The 19,797-nt window shown below is 40.2% G+C and overlaps 1 protein-coding gene across 2 annotated transcripts in view; it reads left to right on the forward strand.

The window, feature by feature from the left end:
• The window catches only part of ARHGAP10 (Rho GTPase activating protein 10), a 325,886-nt gene that overhangs the window by 131,977 nt on the left and 174,112 nt on the right, over positions 1-19,797 (forward strand). For both annotated transcript variants that reach the window (XM_027117132.1, XM_027117131.1), the window contains exons 8-10: positions 1,627-1,756; positions 4,730-4,836; positions 7,268-7,362. In XM_027117132.1, the coding sequence (XP_026972933.1) occupies positions 1,627-1,756; positions 4,730-4,836; positions 7,268-7,362 (332 nt within the window). The remainder of the gene's footprint in view (positions 1-1,626; positions 1,757-4,729; positions 4,837-7,267; positions 7,363-19,797) is intronic.

A 19,797-nucleotide genomic window follows, 5' to 3' on the forward strand; every position in this document is an offset into this window, starting at 1 on the left:
TGATGCACTTTGTTGTACAGCAGAAACTAACACACCATTGTAAAGCAATTATACTCCAGTAAAAAAAAAATACTACCCTCCCCTGTAAGGAACAATGACTCCTTTGGAGAGATGGCTGATTCTAGGACTGGGACAGAGAAAGTATAAAGTAAACCTGGGATACCTTTTTGGACCAGAGGGTGAGGGGTTACTCAGAATTAAGGGGGTATGTCAAGAGAAACAGGAGCCAGCTAGAAGGGGCCTCTGCTGGTCAAATCTAGGACAATTTGAGCATTAACTTAAATAATGAGAATTTGGGATACAACTCATTAAGTTAATTGTGTGTGTATGTGCGTGTGTGCGCGCGTGCGCATGCGTGCACTAGCATCTATACATATATGACATGCACATATGTGTGTATATCTGTGTGTATGTATGCATAAATATTAGATACACAGGTAGAAGTGAGGGTTGTGGAGAATCTCAGTAAAGTGACAAAGCAGGTGAATAAAATTAGGGTATAATCAGTATTAAGATGGGGACAAGAAATCCCAGAGACATGAGAAACAGGAAGGCAGGAGAGGGAACAAGCCGTTAATAAATGAGTCCCACCCTCTTTGCAGCCCTGTACATTCTTATAGTACATAAACAAATTAAAAAAAAAAAAGCTCTCAGCTTGTGTTTGAAATAAGCCTCTGCAGTTAAGTTTCCCCTTTACAGTGTACATTTATCAGACTCTCCATCCCCCTAAAAAATGTACTATTCTATAATTTTTCTGCATTTAGAACTCTTGGTAACCCCTTTCATTGTAGGGAGGAGAGAGGAGGAATTTCAATAATAATTTTTCATCTTAGCTCTTCCACAGTTTCACATCAGCAGTTTTTCGGTATTAATACAATTATTTTTGAATGTAGATGGAAGAAATGTCCAGAAACTTGGTGCTGCTGACTCGTCAGGTTTGCCTGGGTATTTTCGTCACTTCACCTTGCATGTCCGTTTTCAGTCTAGCCATTTGACAGAGATATTGACATCCCAAGTCTCCTGGGCTTCAGAAATGTGATTTGTCTTTTCAGATATCAAAGACATTATTTGTAAGTGAGTTTCCCCCCTACTTCCTTCTTCGATGAAGAAACATCATTTTCAAGTGCAATTGCCATGACCTGGAAAAAATGACACTGATGTTTATTAGTTTGCAAAGAAGAATTAAGTTTTTCAGATTCTGAATTCTTAGACATATTGCTGAGATAATAGTAATGAGTCAGATTGATTGTTGCAAAGGAAAGACTTCCCAGATAGATATTTTATGGCCTATTTTTTTAAATGTAAGATTTAGTAATATTGTGAGACCTGCAGGCAGGAATTCTTGTGTTGAATAATAGAATTATTCTTGGTGTTAGAAAGCTTCAAAAGTAAATAACCTTTAGTAACCTTGGTTTCTATATCTCTGTTAACTACTTAACCACTAATTTTTTTTTCTTTGCACAGTGATCTCAACAAAGAGATACATGGGAAAGGATGGGTATATTTTGAGAAATTTGTACAAAAACACTACAAATTTAATTATAGTTATCCAGAGACTTAAAAACAGACATGAAAAATCTCCTGTGGGAACTTAAAACTTGTATGTGTTTTTTAAATCCTTTTCAGACACGGAATCGTTTTGAAGGAACAAGGTCAGAAGTGGAAGAGCTTATGAACAAGATTAGACAGAATCCCAAGGACCACAAACGAGCGAGTCAGTTCACAGCGGAAGGCTACCTGTATGTACAGGAAAAAAGTAAGAGGCTCTCCAACAGTGATGAATAACTAATTAAAAATTAGTTTAAAAGTCTCACTGTAATTTGATACTTTTGGAGTAATTATTCCTACCGCTTTCTTGCTCTCTCCTATCCTGGAGGGCATACGTTGGATTTTTTTGGGGAAAACACATTCCTGCTCTAGGGAGGGGATGGTGAGATTAGGAACTCTGTGAGCACCCTGCTTTCCAGCCACACCCCCCGAATTCTGTGCCACACTTTGTTAAAACTTGCTTGCAAGGGAGCCGGGATTTGGTGACAGACTGAAAGCGAGGTGGGATAGTACCTTTTTCCTCATTTCCTCTCATCCCCACCCATCTTTATCTCACTCACACACACAGACACACACACACACATTCATATACGTATGCACCCCTCTCCCCATAACACTGTTCCTCCATGTTAAAGTCAAGAAGGACGTATTTCTCTTCTTCTTTCACATGATTTCTTTGCAGATTTATTTGAGATGGTTTTTTGTTCTTGTTGAAATTTTCAGGGCAATTGCATACGGCTACAAAAAAATACTCCTAGTTGACATGCTAACTTGTCTCACTGAATTTTCAGCATTGTTGCCATCTTAGCTGTTATGCAGTGTGTAGAGTATCCTTATTTGGAAATTAAGGCACCCCAAGACGATTTCAGACTTCTGAGAGTTTGGTCTTATTTTAACGAAGCTCTTAAAGTTTACCTCTTCAACTGTAGGGCTTGATTGCTAGCCAGTAGGGGGAGGAGTATGTGAAAATGTTTCTGTGTTTCCTGTTTCTCTCCCTTCCCGCCGGGTGCTTTAGAGTTTTTGTTTGTTAAGTGGCTGATTTACAGGATTTTCAAACTGAATAACTTCATAGCAGAGAGACTCATGGAACAGCCATGTGATACGGATGTTCATGTTATATGCAATCGCAGAATAGGGGTTCTTTTTCCATTTGCCCTTATTTAATGTGGGCTTAGCCTTCACGGCTCACGATGAACAGTTACTGGCATGGCAGAACTCTACATTTTTCTAATTTTTTAATCTTTCTTTTTTTTTTTTCAAAAAAACTGAGAGGTAATTTATTTTTACATATTTTGGTTGAACAGTAAAAGCATACCGTTTCTAAAGGTGCCATTAGGAACAATAGCACAACAGCTATTGAAGTGTGTGTAGAGTGAATGTTTTATTTTTTAAAAATTGTATTGAAGTATAGTTGATTTACAGTGTTGTGTTAATTTCTGCTGTATAGCAAAGTGAGTCAGTTATACATATATATATTCTTTTTCATATTCTTTTCCATTGTGATTTATCACAGGATATTGAATATAATTGCCTGTGCTGTACTGTAGGACCTTGTTGTTTATCCGTCCTGTATTTACTAGTTTGCATCTGTTAATCCCAAGCTCCCAATCCATCCTTCCGCCTTTAATTTTTTTTTATCCTCTTAATCTCAGTTTGTTTATTTAATTTGAAAGAACTAAAAATACAGGGTGGAGACATGAGAAGGATAGAAATTTTGTATTATATGTCCAAAGCGAAAAATCACAGGAAATTTTGATTTTTAGATTCATAACTGTTGCTTAACTTACTGGCTTTGAGAGAAACGGGGCTGAAATTGGACTGAAAAAAACAAAAAAAACAATAGTGACAGAATTCTTCACTTGTTAGCAGTATGCCAGGCACTGTGCTAAGCTCTTTATCCAACTTGTTTCATTTAATCCATTAAAAACCCCTGTGAAGTGTACAGTGCTGTTATCACCCCATTTACCAATGAGAACATGGAAACACTGAGGAGTAAACAATGTTTCCTGGATCATACACCTCCTCAGTGCTGGAATTGTCCTAGGCTGGAGTCCGTGTTGTACCCTGTCCTGCAGTATTGCCTGAAGCTTGGATGGTGTGAAAAACCATCACTAATCTCTATGCTCAGAGCTGGTTGAGTAGGGTTGGGTGGTGTCAGGAGGGGATGGCAGCTTAATCAGTGAAGGACCTTCCTTGATATTTGGGGCCAAAGACTCTGAGGTTTGGCTTTGCCATTTCTCAGGCATTTGGTCTAAGCCTAAGACTTTTTAGATGAAAAAGACAGTAGGACTTCCCTGGCGGTCCAGTGGTTAAGACTCTGTGCTTCCAATGCAAGGGACACGGGTTCGATCTCTGTTCGGGGAACTAAGATTCCACATGCTGCAAAAAAGCTTAGCTTTACCATTGTTAGTAAGGGCAGCTACTTACAAGGTGCTTTAGTGGATTTAAAGCACTAGATCGATGTATAGACTAAATGCTTTTCTGCACTGTGATTCTACAGTTCTGTCATTTTTTAGAGGCCAGAATTGAATCCAAAACCATCCCATATATTCAGTGGAATTCTTGAAACCCTCACGAGCTCTTCATACGTAGACACAAGAAGCATAGTTTACAATTAAGAGAGTTTCAGGTATGAGATAACAGTCTAGCAAATTATTTGAAAAGTATGTCTTGAAATTACTTCCGTGTTGCTGAAAACTCTTAGGACTGTCTCTACGAGCTTTCGTATTTCCCCTTGTTTTTCCCTTGTCTAAGACCAGCTGTGTTGCTGATTTGTTTCCTTGAGCTGTGTTAGTTGCTGCTTCTTGGGTTTTTTCTCTTCAGGATTGTGTTTGGAACTCTGCATATCTGCTTCTTTATGAGGAAAAAATGTAAAGTCCTATTTCTTTTCTTTTTCTTTTTTAATTTAATTTTTATTTTATTTCTTAAATTTTTATTGGAGTAGAGTTGATTTACAATGTTGTGGTAGTTTCAGGTTACTTTTTATTTTGTATTGGAACAGAGTTGATTAACAATGTTGTGTTAGTTTCAGGTATACAACAAAGTGATTCAGTTGTACATATATATGTTTCTATTCTTTCTCAGATTCTTTTCCCATTTAGGTTATTACAGAATATTGAATAGAGTTCCCTGTGCAATACAGTAAGTTCTTGTTGATTTAAAGTTATGTCTCTTGTTGAAGGGCCTCCTCCGTTTGGTTCCAGCTGGGTCAAACACTACTGCATGTATCGGAAAGCGGCCAAGAAGTTCAACATCATTCCGTTCGAGCACAGATCTGGGGGGAAACTAGTAAGTCTTTGCTTTTATTTATTTATTTTTTAAAAAAATATTTACTTATTTATTTATTATTTTTTGCTGCAACAGGTCTTAGTTGCTGCGTGCAGGATCTTCAGTTGCGGCATGTGGGCTTCTTAGTGTGGCATGCATGTGAGATCTAGTTCCCCAATCAGGGATCGAACCTGGGCCCCCTGTATTGGGAGCGCAGAGTCTTACCCACTGGACCACCAGGGGAGTCCCAAGGCTTTCCTTTTATACTTTATATTCTCTGTGAGGTGGTCTTTGAGGGTATCTTTTTAATGTTGTTTATATTCACTCATGATAAATACTTTCATTCTGTTTTTAGAATGAAAATCTTTTTTTTTTTTTTTTTTTTTTTTTAATTATAAAAAATAATTTTTTTTTTTTTTTTTAATTAAAATTTTTTTTTTTTTTTTTTTTTTAAATAAAATAGGCCAGAAAATAATTCCTGTGTTTTCTGAATTGTTGGCATGGGTTTTTATGGTCAGATTTTTTTTTTTAAGGAGAAGAGTAGAATCATTTTGTGTCCCTGTTATTGGAAGATCCAGTTAACACCTACAACAGACTTTCATGACTCAGTGGTTTGTCTGCTCAGGATTTACACGGGAGGCCTGATGTGCACGCATAGATTCATACAGATGAAAAGATTATATAGAGTAGATGATCTGTAACGAAGTTTACTGTTTTTCACTTAAACTTTAACGTTCTCACTTAGACACTCCCCATTTAGCTTACTCCTCCCACAGAAGTAAAAAGCAAAGGAACTCATGATAGCTGGAAAAGGGCGAGAAGCCCTTAGGAGCTGGCTGGGTAGGAAAGGGGATCTTTGTTTTAAAAGGGAAACTGCAGCTCGTGGCAACAATAGCAGTCAAAACAAAGCTCCTCCCACTAGGGTTGCACATACCTGGTAATGCATTTTAAGGTTAATTCATTGCTTGCTGGGTGGATGGGCATAATTTTTCTTATGTGAATACAGAATTAACCCAAGTTCACTTGTATTTACACATACTTTGCATCTTCCTGAAAAATACTTAAAGCCGCTTATAATACAAACGCATTTTTGTGATATTGAAATAGACATGGAAAATCAAGTCCATGGCAAAGAGGAGGAAGTGAGGTTGTCACCCTTGGAGGGTGATGGGTGAAGACTGAGCGTGAGAGTTTTTGTCGTTGTTGTTTTGTGGTGGTAGTGTTGTTTTAAAGATCGCAGTAATTTATGTTTGTCAAATGTAATGTGTCAGACGCATAGAAAGCAAAATTTGTTGCTTTTTAATAAAAGAGCAAATTCCATGAATGAACAGCAGCAGTGCACAATTCATTCACCAGATGCCCGCGATTATTTCACATTTCAGAGGGCCACTGATACAATCAAAAGTTGTAGTAAAAGGATAAATATGGGTTCACTTCAGCATCTCTGTACGTTTCAGTTATAAACTGAGCATGAGGTTGGAGTGTGAGTTTCCTGTCAAGTCCCAAGACATGTCTGCTTAGTGGTGTCTTTCTGTTTTCGCTACCAAATAATAAAAAATATATTTAAAAACATGACTGATATTTTGAATAATTTTATATTCAAACGCTTGTTTAATATTAGAGATCCCCATGTTCCAGAAAATATTAAAATAGTCTAGAAGTGTTTACTCAGACTCCTTACAGTTTCTCACTGGGAACCTGCTTCTGCGTTGCTTCTGTTTCCTGTTTTCTACCTCTTTTTAATGCTCTTAAAGAGCATGAGGAGGATGGTTTAGGGAGGTAAATGGTACGATATTTAAACGAAAACTCAGGAAAGATAAATTCAGGGTGATTCACTTTAAGAAACAGCAAAACCATATAGTTGGAGTGGTTCCAGCTTTAGATGCTCACAATGGCTGATCCAGGGTCCTTAGTGTACTTTTAGGTAGATTCCTGTGGAACTGAAGTTTTTATAGGTCAGAAATGGTTACATATGGACTGTTTTATATGGTATAATGTAATGTGACATACAAACACATTATCCTTCTTTTAACGAGGGGACAATAAGAGAATAACAAATATAGGCATGTGGAAACTGTATTGTTAACCCACCTTTTAAAATTAGCACTCATAAGGTCTGGTTTAATTTTATTGTAATCAAAGCAGGGTCTTGAAAACCTTAAGAAAAGAACAGTGACAAAAAAGAATTTGAAAAAGAATAGATACGTGTATATGGATAACTGAATCACTTTGCTGTACATCTGAAACTAACACAATGTTGTTAATATACTTCAATATAAAATAAAAAGTTAAAAAAAATGGCTACGACTCTAAATAAACTGGTTTGAAAGAGAATCAGATAGAGGAACCTAAAGTCTGAACCTTGCCTCCTCCCCCCATCAAATATAGGGTGCTTAATTCCGTATACGTTTATACTGTAGTTCTTGAGAATGTTTAAAATGATTCTTTGCAGGGGGACGGAGAGGTGTTCTTTTTGAAAGAATGTATCAGAAGACATACTGACTCCATCGACAGAAGGTTTTGTTTTGATGTAGAAGCTGCTGACCGGTAAGTTATCGGCATTATTGGACTTTATGAAAAGAGTCATTTAAAAAAATGATTTAAAAAAAATAGAAGTTAATTGCAACTGAGATGTCTGTGGCCTGGAAGAGTGGTATCTCGTTATCTTTCCGGGCTGTGTATTCACCGCGGGCTGTTTCGTCTTGGTCACTATGTTTAGCTGTGCAGTGATAGCTTAGCCTTGGCTGAAGTTTGGCATCATCTTAACTAGTGTTGTCACTTAAAAAATGACCTTGGAGCATTTCATTGTTGATCTAAGCCTTCCATGTATATACTCTGTATGTGGTGGAGGGTCATAGGCAAACTCTGTTTATTCAAAGACTAGTTCTCATTTTTTCTTGTGGTATGACTTTTAGTTATTTAGTTAGAAAAGAATCTTTGCTGGAGAGAAGGAAGTAAAAAAAAGAAAAAGAAAAACGAAGCTTGTTTGTCAATACTACTGCTTGTCTGGCATTTGTTTCTGTGTCCTGAAGCACTAAGGAAAATCACGGTACTCGTAGAATACTTCCTTTTTTAATGGCTGACACTGTGGAGGTTCCTTGCCAGCCCTGGTTTGGTAACAATGGTCTTTAGATAACACTGTTTCATACTTGTATAATAAAAGTTCACAATATGAGATTTTTTAAACACAAGTTCATTTTAGGTCAGGACCCAGGAATACAAAAATAATTAATTCTTCTCTTCCCTCAGATGATATAACTGAGTCTATGGTGTTAGTGCAGAGGGGGAAGATCTGTGCTTTACTTTCCAAAAAGTGAATTGAAGAGCAGGTACATAAAAATGTGCTCTTATGCACCATGATAAATATGGCCCTACAAAGAAAAGGACAGATGGTTTAATGTGCATTTTGCCAAGACTGGAAAAAAATGAAAGGGAATCTCATTGTGAAAGAGGTTAAATTTCAAGCCAGTTAGGACTGGTTCGAAAACTTTAAGAAGAGATTCGGGCTGTGTAATACAACCTGAGCATAAATATGTGTGCATACACCCATTGTAAGCATTTGCTGAGTTTTCTCTAAGTGCCAGTGTTCTGAATTCTTCTGTGCTTTATCTCAGTTCATCCTCAGCCCAGCTCTATCAGGTAGACATTATCCTTCTCATTTTATGGTGAGAGACTGGGGCCTGGAGAGCTTAAGTGATTCTCCTAAGGTCACGTAGCTAGTAAGTGGAAGAGCTGAAATTTGAACTCTTGCATCCGCCTCTAGACCCCAAGCTCTTAACCACTGTGCTGCAGGCATCAGAGTATAACCATGTAAGTGTGTTGTTTCCTAAATAATTGACAGAGGCGAGTCAGCAACGCTGTCTACTAGAAAATGTGTTCAATGAGGTTCATCTCCTTTGTCTTGAAAGGATAATTCTAGTACTTCCATGTAGTAACACAATTCATATTGTTCTTGTCCAGCCCTATATTTTCTCTGAGACCTTGATCATGCCAAGTGCTCTTCTGCAATCCGGATCTTTATTATGATTATAACTACTTTCCATCCCTCGTAAAGGTTGATGAGGGGTTACTATGGAGTTATTTCCCTCATGATATCATCTTGTAAGGAGACTCTCAGAACTGGGGGAGACCTTAGAGATGATCTAGTCTAGTGGTTTTCAAATGACTTTATAGGGATGCCTTCTTTTCAAATAACACCTTTACATTTATGCATATGTGAAATAGAAAAAAAAAAAAGAGTTCTCTTATTAAAGTGGGGTAGGGGGCCTGGATCCTTACCCTCTCAGCTTCATTCTTGCAGAAATCTCTAGTTTATTTCCATTGATGCTCAGAGCTGCTCTCTGGGAACTGGGTGTAGAGGGACCACTAATCTAAGTGATTCAAGAAAGGCATACAGAGGATCTGACGTCTAAATTGATAACTGAAGGCTTATTTGGAGTCAGCTGGGATTGAGACACATTCCGGGCAGAGTGATGTATAATATATGTAAAGTTCTGGAGACAAGAGAGAGCGTGGTCTGCTTGAGGTCCCCCCCCCCCCCGGGGGACACCCAGCGTCACTGGAGCAGAGAGCCAGGGAGGATGGGAGAGGAGGCTTGAGAAGGGAGGCAAAGGCCTGACCTTGAGGTTTTTGAGCTTAACCTATTAAATGGTTTTAAGCAGGGCACTGAGTGATAGAGTTATATTTTTCAAAACTCACTCTGGCAGAGTAGAGAAAGTTTAGAAACGGCAGGAGTGGTTGGAAGGGTTATTGATTGGTGTGGTGGAGCCGGAATGGAGCCCAGCGCATCTGTTTGAGGGAGACTTTTAGAGACAGATTTAGAGAGAAGTTGGATGTTAGAGTATAGAGTGAAGGAGGGGAAGGAAAACACAGGAGGCATGAGGGTGGAGGAAGATGATGAATTCGGCTGTGGTCCTGTTGAGTTAGGTTGCGGTGAGCCGTTCAGTAATACACCCAGCAGGAAATTGAGTACAGCACTTGGCAGCTTCAGTGCCATTGGACTTGGTGTTTACCGTCTACCTCCTGCAGCTCTCCCGTCCTTTGACTGTCTCCACAGTGAAACAGGCAGGTCCTCCCCCAATTTGGGCACCTGTCCATTTTCAGCCATTGCTCCGCAAGTGTTATTTCCCATTGTTGTCTTGTTTGTGTTTCGCCGTCCATTCACGTGGTTTCACCCTCAGAGTGTCTCTCTACAATCTGTATCTTTCTTACCTTTTTCCGTGTTTGGAACTACTTTATTTATTTATTTATTTATTTATTTATTTTTATTTTTATTTTTTGCGGTACGTGGCCCTCTCACTGTTGTGGCCTCTCCCGTTGCGGGGCAAAGGCTCCGGATGCGCAGGCTCAGCGGCCACGGCTCACGGGCCCAGCCACTCCACGGCATGTGGGATCCTCTTGGACTGGGGCACGAACCTGTGTCCCCTGCATTGGCAGGCAGACTCTCAACCACTGTGCCACCAGGGAAGCCCTGGGACTACTTTTAGGATCTTCCTTATATGGTGTGTCTCCAGTTCTCTTCCTTTTATGCTTTTCTTAGTCATTTCAGTATCATTTCAGATGATTCATGTAGGACTTTGCATCTTTCTCCTTCAGCTCCTCTCCTTCAGTCACCTGTTCTTCACCTTCCCTCAGCCATTCCCTCTGTGCTCTCTCCTTAGATCGTGTCATTACGAGGACAGGCACCCCCTCTGTCATCTCAGTTGCAAGGCTTTCTCCTTCTGACACCACTTTCTACTCTTCACTGCTTACTCTTTTCTAGTAAGTATCCTTAGCTTACAATCAACTGATCCTACTGTTCTCAGCCCCTCACACCCTCACTTCTTTCCTTGCCAAGTGTGAATTTCAGTCATTCATTAAAGTCACTCTTTTCAGTACACTCAACTCCATTCCCCTTCCCTCCCTTTACTGTACTTGTCTGCACAGCTCCAACTTAAGTTAAGATTCACCTCTGCCTTCTCTCTTTCTAGAGAAATGTATTCTACCATGTTCACTGGGATCACTTCCGATTCCTGACCGCTGGCTTCAAATCCCATTAATCCCAACCACAAATCATGTTCCGCTGTCTTAGTTCCTTCATTCTCCTAGTTGACGGATATTTCAGTTTCCTCCTTCTCTAAGCCTCTGGCACTGCCTCCCGGTCCTGATGAAATAGAGGTAATTCGAAGAGCTCATCCACTGCCATGGATACCCGCTCCATCAGCTGTACCCACCCTGCTGTCCCCATCACCGTGGGAACTGTGTTCCTGACTGAGGCCAGCCTCTCTGTCTAGCTGTTTCCATTCCCTCTTCACCTCCCCTCTCTCCTGGTTTAGGATGTCACTCAAGCACTTCTTCCTTTCTTTTTGACACCAGCTTTGCCCTTTCTACTAGATGAATCCCATCAGCGTACAAAACTGATTCTTAATTTCATCCATCTTTTACAAAAAACACCACCACCACCATCACCAGTGAAAAAACCCCGCCTTGACCAGTCTTCTCTTTTGTCTGCTGCCCATATCTCTTTTCCCATAAACAGTAGAAATTCTTCTTCTTTTTTATTTTATTTTTTTCTCGCAGCATTGGATCTTTGTTGCTGTGCGCGGGCTTTCTCTAGTTGCAGCGAGCGGGGGCTACTCTTCATTGTGGTGTGCAGGCTTCTCATTGCGGTGGCTTCTCTTGCTGTGGAGCACGGGCTCTAGGACGCCTGGGCTCAGTAGTTGTGGCTCATGGGCTCTAGAGCGCAGGCTCAGTACTTGTGGTGCACGGGCTTAATGGCTCCACGGCATGTGGGATCTTCCTGGACCAGCAATCGAACCCGTGTCCCCTGCATTGGCAGGTAGATTCTTAACCACTGCACCACCAGGGAAGTCCCAAAAATTCTTCAAAAAGCTCTTATATTCAGGTCTCCCATTTCCTTCCTCTTGTGCTCCTTTGCGTCCTCTTCAATCAGGCCCTTGCCTCCACCTCTCCACTGGGTTTTTCTGTTATTGCTGTTAAGGCCATCATGTTCTTGTTGTGCTACAGCCAGTGAGCAGTTCTCAGTCCTCTTGTTCTTTCCTGGCAGTAGCATCGGACATGGCCAGTCACCCTCTCCTCTGTGATACACTTTCTTCACGTGGCTCAATAATGTCACACCTGCCTGCTTTTTCTCCCACCCCAATGGCTTTTCATCTTTTTTGGACTCCTTTGCCAGTTCCTCGTTTCCCAGACCTCTTGATGTTGGAATTCTCTGGAGCTCAGTCTTCGGATCTCTCCTCTGCAGCCCTAACGATCTTGTCCAGCCTCAGGACTTTCCATGCTATCCATGCGTTGGTAACTCCCCAGATTTAGTATCTGTACCTGAATCTCTTCCCTGAACTCCAGGTTTTTATATCCAGCTGCCGACTCAGTTGCTTCTGGGATGTGTGATAGGCATTTTGAATAGTGCAGAGGTTGGAGAGACTGAATGGTTTTTGTAAATTTCCAAGAATTCTTGGGGGAAAGAAGGTATACTCTCTTTATGGACCCAACATTTTATATGGGTATATTAATTCAATCTTATCATATAAATACTACCATGTAAATCTTTTTAAAAAAGTAATACATGCTCATTGTAAGTCTTGTTCTAAAGCTCTTTGGTTAACTTGGAAAATATCTTTATGTGTGTATCTCCTTGAGCCTTTGGGCTCATGTGACTGTAATTAAGTTGAATTACAGACTTCTGTTGTCTTTGCTTTATTTCCTGATTTCTGAACAGGGGAACATCTATTCAGGTCTGATGTTACCATCAGCCCCCCAGGTTTGATGTTTCTGGGGGCTCTTAGTTCCCTGCCACCCCCCACTGTCAGTGTGTTGCTGTTGGTCTCCCACTTTTGGAGCAAATTCTGGAGAGAAGGGGAGTGTACTCTCTCAGAGGTCTCCACCCTGATTCTGGGGTTCTGAAGGCATTTATTCAGTGAAAAGTTGAAATGAGATAGGCTCTTCTTTTGTCTATTTCCCTGATTCCTGGCCAAGCCGACTGTTGGGGATTATAAGCAATTTGTTCCTTGTTTATTAGGTATGAATTCCGTGAGGGTAGGAGCCTCATGTTAGCTCCTACAGTGCTTTATATGTGGTGGGCATTCACCAAATTTGTACTGGATTAAATGAAATTGAATTGTTGCCTAGCAGTGACGCGACTGGGATTAGATTCAATCAGGCGATGGTTAGCGAACCGTCCTTTTCTTCCGCACACACGGCAGCACTGTGAGCTCCAGTATTTGTATTCTGCTGAAAGAAAATAAACTTAACGCATTTTGGAGCATGTGGGTATTGCAGATGGGTTTCTGATGGGGTTTGTACAGAATTCCTATTGCAGACCTTCATATATAGCAGTTTCACCACTGATTGCCTATGTTCCATGTAAAGTTTTTTGTCTTCTTTCCTGGTATCAGTCTTTGCTATTTTTTATTCCTCATGTTGGAAAAGCAGTCAGGTAACATTGTGACAATAGGCAATACTTCCATCAACTGCAGAATGGAGCCTGGCCTTGTGTTTGATCTGTGGACATGTAAATCAAGAGCTTTCACTTAATTGTTACGTGAATTCATCAGGTTTGATTGCACGTAACAGAAAATCTCAAAATAAGATGACCTAAACAGTGTAGAAGTTTAATTTCTTCTCTTTGTTAGGAAGTCTGCAGGGGATCCGGTCATCATCAGTATGCTGCTTGGGGTCAGACACTGCCCACTCTTGTGCGCGGTTTACCTTCCTGGTCACCTTAGGTCCAAGATGCCAGCCCCCATTTATTATGTAGCATCGTCTGTTGTGGTAGGAAGGCTTTTCAGAGGAAGTGCACACTACTTTTGGTCATATGTCATTGGCCTGAGTGGAGTTGTATGGTTATACCTAGCTGCAAGGAAGCTGGGAAGTGCTGAGGCAAGGAAATGTCTGGAAACAGAAGAGAGCAATCCGTGTGCTGTTCTAATACTTGGGGAATCTCTTAGGAAGAATGAAGGGGAGAAGAGCTGGGTGGGTTGATTTCCAACTAGCCGTTACTGCTTTGATTCTCCATGGTTGGGAGGATGTGTGGTTCATTTTCCTTCCCTCAGTTCACTGAAAGGTTACTTTGACTATCTTAGTTGAGACGTAGCATTTAGGAACACAGGTGCCAAGAACACAAAGTGGAAAGATAATCCAGAGAATGGGAGAAAATACTTGCAAATGATATATCCGATAAGGGACTTGTATCCAGAATATATAAAGAGCTCAGAACTCAATAATAAAAAGACAAATAATCCAATTAAAAATGGGCAAAAGTTCTGAATTAGACATTTCCTCAAGAAACTATACAGGTGTGTGTAAGCACATCAAAGGACACCTGACATCATTAGCTATTAGGGAAATACACATCTAAACCACAATGAGGTATTACCCACTAGGATGACTGTAATTGAAAAGCCAGGTAACAACAAGTCTTGGTGAGAATGTGGACAAATTGGAACTCTTACATACCGATGGTGGGAATTTGAAATGGTGTAGCTGTTTTGAAACACACTTGTCAGTTCTTCCAAAAGTTAAAGTTACATGACCTAGAAAATTCTGCTCCTAGTGATGTGAACAAGAGAAATGAAAACCCATGTCTGCCTAAAGACTTGCCCAGGACTGTTCATAGAAGTATTATTCATAAGAGCCCAAAAGCAGAAACAACACAGATATCCATCAGCTGATGAATACATGGATAAATGTGCATGGCCATATGGTGAAGTGTGATTGGACAGTAAACATAAATGAAGAGCTAATACATGCTCTGTTTCATTTTGAGGCAAATTACTCTCAGAGCCTGAGATTGTCTTTGCCAGTATTTTATTTAACACAGGTTCACTGTGGGAATTATAATAATTTCACAAGCCAGTAGCATATAGGATGAATAATGTCTCAATGTATACTGTCTCTAATAGCATATGTAACGTCTCTTAATAAGCTAATAAAGAAATAACATACTCTAAACCAATACTAGGTTAATTACACTGTTGTTCCAGGCAAGGGAAGATGAAGGGGATAAATTTAGTTGAGGTGTACCTTTCTACCAGTTGGCTCTTGGGAGGAGACAGCATGCCCCATTGAGAGCAAAAGTGGAAAGTCCCCGGTTGCTAGGGAACGAAGGGGCCAGTGTGGATGGGCAAGATCTTCTTTGTGGGGCTACTGCATGGCTTTTGCCGCTGCTGGTAAGAGTCACCTTCACCACAGCAGGAGCTAACGCCCCACGGTCTTCAGAGAGCTATTTAGATCAACAGAGGGTAGCCTTGCCCAGACCGAACACACTCGAGTAGACCTTACAAACTGTGTATTCAGAGTCCAAATCCCCCCTCTCCACCGTTGCTTCTTCACGTGTTCTTATTGATAAGGCTTCAGCAGCGCCCTTCACTAGCTGAGTGACGGAGTGCTGTCGGCAACCTCAGATGTGGCTGATGACCTCCTGACTCACAATTTCACTTTTATACAAAAACAGTAACTTTGCTCTTGAAAACAACTTCACTCTTTTTATGTTTATAAAATGGTTTTTTCTTACAAAAACTGAAATTTATCAAAATCTTTTCAAAGACGTTTTACAGCAAGACATAGTTATTTCATGTTGAACATGGATGCATTTGAAAACATAGGATATGACTGTCAGTGGCTAAGGCCCGGAGACGTCCAGTCTGGTAAAAAGTGAATAAAGCAAAAAACAAAACAAAGCAGGGAATGGTAAGGAGAGCTTGGTGGCATTCAGAGAAGATTCCAAGGCAGCTGGGTGCAGAGTCCTTCTGGTACCCCAAACCTGCGTTCACCTGTCGGAGGGTGTCAAGCCAATAGTCAGGAGAAGGAAGGACTTACTACCTGCAGCAAGTAAGGAGAACAGCAGGGATCTCTCCCAAAGCAGTGTCTCTCCCAACTTCACTTTTAAAAATAACTTTATTTTTGTCATAAACAAGAAGATTTGAAATTACATAAAACCACTACAACATGCTACAAGGTGGATGAACCTTGAAAGCAGTTTGCTGAGTGAAACCAGCCAGTCACAAAAGACTACATATCGTATGACTCTATGTATATGTAACATCCAGAATGTTCTACACAGGCAAATCTGTGTAGACAGAAAGTAGATTAGTGGTTCCCCAGGGCTGAGGGTTTGGAGGAAAATAAAGAATAAGGGCTAATGGGTATGGGTTTTTTTTTTTGTTTTTTTTTTTTAGGGTGTGATGAAAATGTTCTAAAATTGATTTTGGAGATGGTTGTACAGCTCTGTGACTGTGTTAAAAGCTGTTGAACTGTACACTCTAGGTAAATTTTATGGTGAATTATATCTCAATAAAGCCTACAAAAAAGGAACACTGCTGCAGGTAAAGGAATACTTACCATCACTAAAATCAGGCTTTTAAATGACTATAAACATTCACTCCTTCATGCCAGTCACACTTCAAATACCATGAGCTGTGAAATGGTCACGTCACTGGTTTTAGGTTGGAGAAGAGCATTTTGTGTAGTTACTTTCCCCATGGCAAGCTGTAGTTTGTCAGGAGGTGCAGCGTTCCTCCCTGAAGGGTGAAATATCCCCGGATCCAACAATTTTGTTACATAACTTGCTTTTCCGTTTCACTGGCAAGCCTGCCGCATGCTGCATTGTGCTGTGACCCTCACACACTTGCTTGGTAAATAATTACCATTCTGTGAAGTCCTCCCACACATCACAGCCAGGTGCCACTTAAAGAAAATGCTTCCCATGTTGCTTTCATTAATTTGACATTTCAAATATTATATTTGGTTTGATGTTGCCTAGGTCCTAGTATATTGCACTTGGAAGGATGTTGGCAAGATACTTCTTATTTTTATAATTCACCCATTTGTATTTTCATGATGATGATGGGAAGATGAAATCACCTATGTATCTGAAGCAGTACGCATTTTAGCCTGCATTTATACCAGAGACTTTATTTAGCAACTGTGTGCCTGGTAATGTATTCTTTATCACTTTAAGAGAGTGAATTAAGAGCATACTGCTTCCAGAAGCCCATGCAGTTGGACTGAATAATAATGAGAATGTTTCTGTAGCACGTTAGCTGGAGTAATATTTGTAAGTATTTTATAGTGCATGCCATTCAGGCAACTAAACAGCCATTGACTGTGTTTGACGCTGAGGATGGGAGAGTAAACCAGAGACTAAAAGGAAGGCCTGACCTTAAGGGAACTCACAGACTGGGAGTGTTTGCAAACAAAAAACAGTTTAGAGGTCTGTCTAAGGTGCTTAGGGAGCTGAGAAGCAACAGGGAATAGGGCTGGCTGGAGAAGGTTATACTAGAAAAATTGATTGTTAAATTTAATCTTGAAGATTTGGTCACAGTTTGGAAACTCGGAGGAAAAAAAGCCCAAAGAAAAAGGAATCATAGAAATCTTGGGAAAACATGTTAAGGTAATCCTTAAAGTCTGAGGTTCTCAACAGTGAGTGATTTTGTGTCTGGGGACATTTTGATTGTCACAGTTGGGATGGGGAGGGCAGCAGGGGTGCAGGCTGTTGCTACTACTGTCTAGTGGATGGAGGCCAGCAGTGCTGCTACATGCCCAGCCCAGGACAGCCCTCCCCGGGAAAGCACCGTCTGCTCCAACCTGTCAGTAGGGTTGCTCTTGAGAAGCCCTGTTTTAAAGCATTTGAAAAGACAACTCCAAGAGTTTGTGGAATTGAATGGAATTGTACTGTTTTCTTTTACGTGTTTACAGGAATATTTATGGGTGTATATTTCAGTTAAAAAAGTGCAATAGCATAATTTGTTGTAGTGCAGGGGATGAATAAAGCCACAATGCAAAGGACTCTCTCCGTCTGGCGTTATCCTTTCGGGCGTGGTGCATTATTCAGGAGTTCTGCTAAGATTCCAGGGTAGAGAGAAGAGGAAAGGAAGTCATTTTAAAAGAATTTAGGTGGAATTGGTAGAAAACGGAGTGGGCAGAATTAGAAATAGCATTTCTTGTATGTAGCCTTCTGTGTTTTTCATAGAATGTAAGATTTTTACCCTAAGAATGGTATTGTTGATAGTGGCATACTGAAAGCCACATTTTGTATTGGTTCCAATATTTAAATGGAAATCTGAATTGACATTCATATGAATTTATTCATGAAAATGCATGCTGAAGGACATTGGAGTGTGGATCATCAAAAAGTTTTTAGCTTTTGTAAATAAAGTCATAGGGCTTCCCTGGTGGCGCAGTGGTTGGGAGTCCGCCTGCCGATGCAGGGGACACGGGTTCGTGCCCCGGTCTGGGAGGATCCCACATGCCGCGGAGCGGCTGGGCCCGTGAGCCATGGCCGCTGAGCCTGCGTGTCCGGAGCCTGTGCTCCGCAATGGGAGAGGCCGCAACAGTGAGAGGCCCGCGTACTGCAAAAAAACAAAAACAAACAAACAAAAAAGTCATAATGAACAATTGTATACAAGAGTTTGTGTGGACACACGTTTTCATTTCTCTTGGATAAATACCTCTGAGTGGGATTGCTGGGTGTTTGTGTGTGTGTGTGTGTGTGTGTGAGAGAGAGAGAGAGAGAGAGAGAGACCTTTAAGAAAATTGACAATCATGACTAGTGAAGTTGATTGAGTGCCGTTCCATATGCTTTCTGGCCAGTTATATTTCTAACATTGTGAACTGTCTATTAAAGTCTTTTGCTCATTTAAAATATGTTGTTGGTCTTTTTGTTATTGAATTGTAGGAATTAAGTTTTCTGGATACTAATCCTTCATCAGCTGTATTAATTATGAATATGTTAATTGTGAGTATTTTCTCTGATCTGTGGTTTGCCTATTCATTTTCTTAACAGTGCTTTGATGAGAAGAACTTTCTAATTTTGATTAAGTTGAATTTATTAGTTTAAAAAAGTTTTATTGGTAGAACTCTTTGTTCTGAGAAATCTTTACCTATCCCAAGGTTGCAAAAAACATTTCCCATGTTTCCTCCCTCTCTCCCTCCCGGAGGGCTCCTTGGTTGTGGCATGCATGTGGGATCTAGTTCCCTGGCCAAGGATCGAACCCAGGGCCCCCTGCATTGGGAGCACAGAGTCTTAACCACTGTGCCACCAAGGAAGTCCCCGCATGTTTTCTCTTTAAAAGCTTTATAATGGGTCTATGACTTGTGAAGATTTTTGGGTAGTGTGTGGTGTGATTTGTCGAGATTGTGTGTTATTTATCTTTTCCTATACAGATAACCAGTATTTCTAGCACCATTTGTTGAAAAGGTCTTTCCTGTCATTGGATTGTTTTGGCACCTTTGTCATAAAACACTTGTCTGTGTATTTGCAGGTCTAATTCTAGCTTATTCTGTTCCATTGGTTTATTTGTCCTTTTGCCAGTTCCACACTATCATTAATACTGTAGCTTTATAGTAGATCTTGAAGCCAGGTGGTATGATTCCTCTGGTTTTTTTCAAAATTGTTTTGGCCATTCTAGATCCTTTGCATTTCCATATAAATTTTACAGTCAGTTTATTTGTATTATTTTAAGTATTCTGGATACTAATCCTTCATCAGGATCCTTCATCAAAAAACCTGCAGGCCAGTATTTTCAATCTGGAGTTTTAATAATTCATGAGTCTAGCTTCTATGTATTTAGTCTTGAATTTCAGCATTGTTTTATAGTTTTCAATGTAGGGTCATGGATAACTTTTGTTAAACTTCCCTAAGTATTTTATGTTTCTGGGTGCTATTTTAAAATGTATTATGTTTTTCATTTCATTTTCCAGTATACTGTTAGTATATAAAAATGCAGTTCGTTTTTGTCCTGCTCTGTTGCTGAGTTGATTTATTGCTTGTAGTTTAAGACTTTTTTTTTATTGTACACAGTGGTATCCTGTGTGAATAAAGACAGCTTGCTTGCTTTCTTTCCAAGCTGAATGCCTTTTATTTCTTTTACATGTCTTTTTGTACTGCCAAGACCTCGAATAATAATATGTTGAATGGAAGTGGTGATATTGGGCATCTTGCCTTATTCTCCATCTTAAGGGGAAAAGCATTTATTATTCACTGTA

Source organism: Aethalodelphis obliquidens, unplaced genomic scaffold (assembly GCF_003676395.1).
Source record: "Aethalodelphis obliquidens isolate GAN/ISIS:26980383/991018 unplaced genomic scaffold, ASM367639v1 scaffold17, whole genome shotgun sequence".
NCBI classification, from domain to species: domain Eukaryota; kingdom Metazoa; phylum Chordata; class Mammalia; order Artiodactyla; family Delphinidae; genus Aethalodelphis; species Aethalodelphis obliquidens.